General features: G+C 39.1%; 1 protein-coding gene across 1 annotated transcript in view; it reads left to right on the top strand.

The window, feature by feature from the left end:
- The window catches only part of LOC113538281 (methyl-CpG-binding domain protein 5), a 35,296-nt gene extending 29,436 nt beyond the window's left edge, over window positions 1-5,860 (top strand). The window contains exons 9-10 of the mRNA XM_026933219.3: window positions 953-1,028; window positions 2,553-5,860. Coding sequence (XP_026789020.2) covers window positions 953-1,028; window positions 2,553-2,630 — 154 coding nt within the window. The 3' untranslated portion in view covers window positions 2,631-5,860. The remainder of the gene's footprint in view (window positions 1-952; window positions 1,029-2,552) is intronic.
- The last annotated feature ends 362 nt before the right edge of the window (window positions 5,861-6,222 follow it).

Raw genomic sequence — 6,222 nt, forward strand, 5'->3', positions numbered from 1 at the left:
TGACAGCGCCAACTACTGGCCTGGCATACGTAATACAGCGTTTTTGGCCGTTATCGCGGATGTGTGTAAACGCGAATCGTTTTGAAAACGTTGTTGTGTATACGTGAAACGTTTTGAAAACGCAAGAGAAAAGCTTTTCCGTTTTTGACGTGTAAACGTAGCCTTATAATCCTCCAAAGCGTCATCTTTAATGATAATACCGCTGTCAGTGCGATTGTGTCCATCATCTCATTTTTGCTGTAATACCGTGCACCTGCATCGTGTTATAGCTGCGTTCTATTGTGGAACATTGAGTGTTTGCACAAACGCCTCCAGTATTTCTACATTGGATTCCCCATTAATATGACATTGAAAGTGGCTGGAAAATGGTGGGTGAGAAAAGAAGTGTTTTTTATTTTTAGAATTAACAGCGAAACGTGACCATTGTCCTTTATGTTTGAAATCATTTCGATTTTTTTTCTTCTTTTAAATGCCATTGTAACTGCGCTAGCAATAACAGTGCCCCCGTAACATCAGAGCAGCACATAACCCCTAACAAAAAATACAACATGCCACAAATATTTCAGTAGGCTCACCAACAAAGCAGGTATGTCTGATAAAGTAAGAATACACACTGTTTAAAAACACCAACACACGTTACTATGTAAGTGTCACTGCTATGCTAAGAAACATTTCTGTGTCCTGGTTCCTTTTATTAATGGATGAGGTAAACATCAACCGGCTGATAGCAGTACATGGGCAGGAGTGAGTAGTGGTATATTTGGATCTGAAATTCTGTTCTCAGTCATACATTCTGCCATCTGCTGGTGAGGAGAGGAACTGCAGGAACTGCTGATTAACTTCCACCACACAGAAGGTCCTGTTTTAGCGGGTTTCGCAGCCAGGAAAATCAACATTGTTTTCCTGTCTTTCATCTCAGTATTTATCTTTTCTTCTCTATCTCCTTTTTCAGAGCTGGGAAATTGAATAATCATTTAGAAGCTGCTATCCAGGAAGCCATGAGTGAGCTGGACAAGATGTCAGGCACTGTGAGTAACTCTGATTCTCTGACTGCAATGTATTATTGATTACTTAGTGATTCGAGATGCACTTTTTACGGCTCACTATGGCTGATATTGCAGGGTAATTACTTGGTCTTGGTATCAGCTTCATAATTTAATGCTTTGGAGTATGAGTACACTGATAACACAAAAATAACTTCAGGAACTCGTACTACTGCTGTAAATCATGTCAGCTATTTGAATTTTCTACAGAGAAGTGTCCGTAGCTCTAAATATTTAGACTCAACACAAAAAGTAAATAGTGTGTGCGAGAGTGAAGTTACAGTTCCCTAGTAAAAGCCACAGTCAGCTTATTTTTTTAGAATGATTACAATTAGCTGTAGCCTCTGTGATGAATTTACCACCTACTGTAAAAGAAAGAGCAATGCTGTCTTTCCAGTACAGAGATTTCTGAAATTCTTTTTTCTTCTCCAGACTGGTTTGAGTTGAGCAGGGCGATATTTAGTAGAGACCTGGTAAAGTCAGATCTGCCAAAGTAATAATCAGAATTAGCCGTCAGATTACATCACTCCCTCTTCAATCCCACCACAGAAACGGAACTGACTTCTTACCTGGTCACTCAGCACCCGTGAGAGAGACTGCACCTAATTCAAATTTTAGGTTCAGATTGTTGCGCAGTGGTTTGTGTGCTGCTGAGTGGTAAGAAGTGTTAACCCTTTGTTTTTTTTTCACGGTGGAAGAAAGGAGAATTAGCAGAGTAGCTGCACTATAATTCAAATAATCGCTCTCTATACTTAGTATTGTAGAAAGGCAACCAAGCTGTATTTTTGTTGAATTTACCCATTTTTATAATAGTTACATTATTCACATGTGGCCTTGGGCACATTGAAAAGCCAAGATGACAGTTTCTGCAATGTTCTTCCTGTTTGTCTGATAGAAATGGAAAAATGACAGTTATTATAATCTAGCTGAGCTTCACAAGCAAATCTCACAACACTAAAGAGTTAACTCTCCTCTCCGAGTAATAGTAGGCAGTAAAATGAGAGGACTGTAAAGCTTGTATTAAACATGCAGCTGTGCATCAGTGTATCTTTCAAACCAGCTGGAAGAGGGGAAATAGCTGTCAAGTCCACACAAACCACAATCTTACCTTACCTCACTTGGTACATAAATGCTTTTTAAAAAATTGTTATTGATGTGTTGGATAGTTAGCTGATAGATAATGATAGGCTAGATAGTTAGCTGATACTAGGTAGGACTGGTTCTTATGGTTAGTGTGTGCATCAAGTGAGCCTCTCTCTCTCTCTCCCTCTCTCTCTCTCTCTCCCCCTCTCTCCTTCTTCTTTTCCTCTTTCTCCATATTAGCATATCTGGTCAGAGGCAATTGTTAACGTGCCCTTTGACCTCCATATTTGTTCCCCCAACCCGGACTTGGTAACCTGATTGGTCAGGAGATAAAAAGCACCTGATGTCACTAGTCAGTGTAGTAGTGACAACAGTTTTTGTTCATTTTTTTTTTTTTTTTTTTTTTAAATTTGCTTTGTTTTGCAGGTTCATCCAATGTCCTCAAGAGAGCGAGAACGGCAGATGAAACTGCCCAAACCCAAAAGGAGGAAGATCTCCAGATAACAGAGAGAGAGAAGTGACCAGAACAGAATCCAGCCTCACAGAATCCTAACACACACTCGTGTTCTCGCGCCGTCTCTCTCTCTCTCTCTCTCTCTCTCTCTATCTATCCCTATCTCTCTCTCTCTCTTTCTTTCTCTCTCTGTTAAACTCAGACCTGGTGCTATATCCTAGCAGATGGCTCGTCAAGGCCCCGCCCTCACAAAGTGACTGACAGGTGCTGGATAAAGCCAATCAGAAATGGTGGCGATTTGACTACAACTCACTGAAGAACTATTTTTTTCTAGAATACAAAGAAAATATGGAAAAAAGAAGAAAAAAATTACTGCATTTAAGAGAATAGACAGTCCAAATATTTCTGATACATTTTCAATGTGTATATAGACAATACAGAAATTTCATGGTGAAATCTTGGGAAGAAATGTAAATATTGTACGATAATGCCATGTACAAGCAGACAATGCATACTTTATCTTCAGTTGTACAAAAAAAGAAATCAAAGCAGAAAACATCTACCAATGTGCTGGTTTCTATTCAGTTCTCGGCCCATATGGCCACGTGTGAATAGGACGAAATAGAGTCAGTCGGACGATTTTATGTGCTTCTTTTGGAGTGTGTGTGTGCGTGTGCGTGTGGCTATAACTTGCAGGAATGGAGATAACCTTAAACAATGTCATACACTCATGAGAGTGTAACAGAATGGCTGTTCACAGACCTGTGTGTGTGTGTGTGTGTGTGTGTGTGTGTGTGTGTGTGTGTGTGTGTGTGTGTGTGTGTGTGTGTGTGTGGACGAGTGGACTTCACCAGCTGAACGGGACATTCTCCGTTGCAGGACTGACTAAAGTGTTTGGACCCCTATAGTTTGGTCTTCTATCAGTGAACACTACCAGAACACACTTGTCATCCTGGCTGTACTTGTCATTTATTTCTCGTGAGATTGGAAATATTCGTACCACAGCCTATAGATCAAAAATTGATGACCCACCAAACCTCCAGCTTGATTATAAATATCACATGACGTGTGCAGATGTGACCGTCATCCAGGTCTAGGGGTAGTTTTGCAATTTAGGGGCCTTATTTTATTTTATTTTTTGGTTATAAATTATTTCTGTACAGTATTCTGTATTTATTTTAACTGTTCAATTGTTCTTGGCAATAATTGCAACCCTGAGCGAATGCTCTGTAAAGCCTTACATGTGTATGTATAAAGCGTATATCTATATGTATCACTCTTACTCAAGAGTTACAGCCTTCATATTCAGTATTATTCCTCTAACAGATTAACAGATACCTATATTTTTTTGCCCCGTGCAGTGTCATAGCTTGTTGTATATCGGTGTTACTGTTACTATTTTTCTGTTGCAGCAGTGTGTAGGACAGTTTGGTGAAACTCCCCGACTCAGGGAGAGCTATCGTCTGTTCAGATTTCACTTCTTCAAGAAGAGGGCTGTGAGTTGATTTTATTGGTATACACAGTGTTATTGTTTATCTGTGTAATACCATATCTGACCACCAGAGGTCAGAGAGTAAGAGATTACAGAATAGAAAGGGCGCTATGTGGACGTCGAGTGTGATTTGGGTACAAGTTTTACACTTGTAGCATGTACACTGAGATCCGTTAGCACAGAAAGACACAGCTGACCTCAAATCAGTGTGATCACTGTCAGACTGTGAAAGAGAAATGTAGAGAGTGGTGTAACACTACAGTCTTATTTGAAACACTAATGAGAACATGGCCATATTCCTCATAACTCCTATATATACTGACCTGATAAGTTCGAATCGTGGCCAGGAGACCAAGCAAGGAAAATCGGAAGGGATGGTGTTACTCTCTCCACTGTCAATAAGAAAGAAATGAACCAATCATGGGCACCTATGAGATTATGTATGTGGAAGAGGGTAGATAGCTCTTTCTTCCTGTGGTGTAGCAGGTGCAGCAGTTTGAAAAGATTTGCGTGTCTTAGAAGGAAGGACATGTTAGTCTTCATCCTCCCTGGTTGGTACCTGCTAAGGGAGAGCTGCCTAGTGGGTGGGAATTAGCAAGAAAATAGGGTAAAAATAAAGAATAATGATGTGGCCTACGAAAATCCAACCAGTCAGTACAATGGGACATCTTTAGGAGTGTGGCTTTAGGAATTAGCTGACTGTACCTTTAAGATGATGAAAGAATATACCTCGTGCAGGAGGTTTTAAAAAAAGGAATCGTGAGCAAACGTTCACATCTAACTCTATCACCCTGCTACAAGGAATAGGGACAGGTCAGATTATGATGTATTGATCTCGACTAGCTAAACATTTTAGTATTTTGTAAGTGTGTATGTGTTTTGTGTGCGTGTGTGAGAAATATACAGTTACACAGAGGGCATGTTTTTCACATCTGGAATTTTGATTCCCACCATTTAGTTTCTGCTGTTATTGTTTTATCTTTATAGGAAATACACTACTAAGAGTTCTGAGTGCAATATAACAGAATATGGATCTGAAAGCAGCCATGTTGTGTCATCCGAATGTCCTGTACGTTTTCATCACCTTTCTCCTCGATGTCTGTTAGGCACAAACAGTCAAAAATCCCCAATTTACCTAACTTTAAGATGCTTTATTAATTATTTCCCATGCTGAAATATGCACTGTGCATGTCCTGAGGTTCTGGTGAAGTCCACTCTGAGCACAGAACACAGCCCTGTCCCTTTCACTCACAGTGTCTCAAGGTCAAAACCAGTTTTGTGTTCAGATACTCAGTGTTGTCCATGACTTTCTGCTCATCTATGTTTGCTAACTTTCTTTTTCTGAGGTTTTTTTTTTCTTTCTTCGTCTCTTTGCTTGATCTTTATCTGACTGGTATGACCAACCTTTACGTCGTCAGTCGTCAGTATCGGAGGGTTTTTTTCCCTTCCCGAACCAACATGTAACTAAGTATATATTTTCTCATTGATATATATACTTTACAGCCGTTGACTTTGCAAAGTATGTTGTGCACTTGATTTTGTTTGTTTCAGCTAGCTATGATGCTGAGGTTAGGGATAGTTTGTTGAAGTCCATCATTTCTTATTGCTCTTTTTTTTTTTTTTTTTTTTTTTCGTTTGCTTTTGTTTTGTTTGTTTTTTAGATTTTTATGGGTTGTCCTGAACAGCAGTTTTGTAAATATTGTGAACATTACAGGTCATACTGTGATGTAACATTGAAATAATGTTGCACCGATGTTTCAATTAAAAACTGATCACTCATACTTGAAATTCTTGCATACGCAAGGTGGTTGGTTGGTTTGTTTCTGTCATGATTACTTTAAGAGGTTGCCAAATTGAGCTAAAATTGCTATTTTTATATCATTAGACTAAACAAATATACAGGACTTGTAGAAATAGATTAGCCTTTTTTGTGGTATATCAGTGAGATATGGCAAATATAAAGACTGATATAATCCCATCATTCCTTACAGCTAGCATGGTTTTTCATGCAATGATGCTCTTATGTAGCATCTTCAGTATTGTTTAAGAAACGCTTCTTCACTTACACTCAGCATTTAAATGACGTTTATTAGAGCAGGGTTTCACTCTATAGCCAGGGAAACCTTTAAAAGAAAAGAAAAGGAAAAAAA

This window comes from Pangasianodon hypophthalmus, chromosome 2, assembly GCF_027358585.1.
Source record: "Pangasianodon hypophthalmus isolate fPanHyp1 chromosome 2, fPanHyp1.pri, whole genome shotgun sequence".
Taxonomy (NCBI): Eukaryota; Metazoa; Chordata; class Actinopteri; order Siluriformes; family Pangasiidae; genus Pangasianodon; species Pangasianodon hypophthalmus.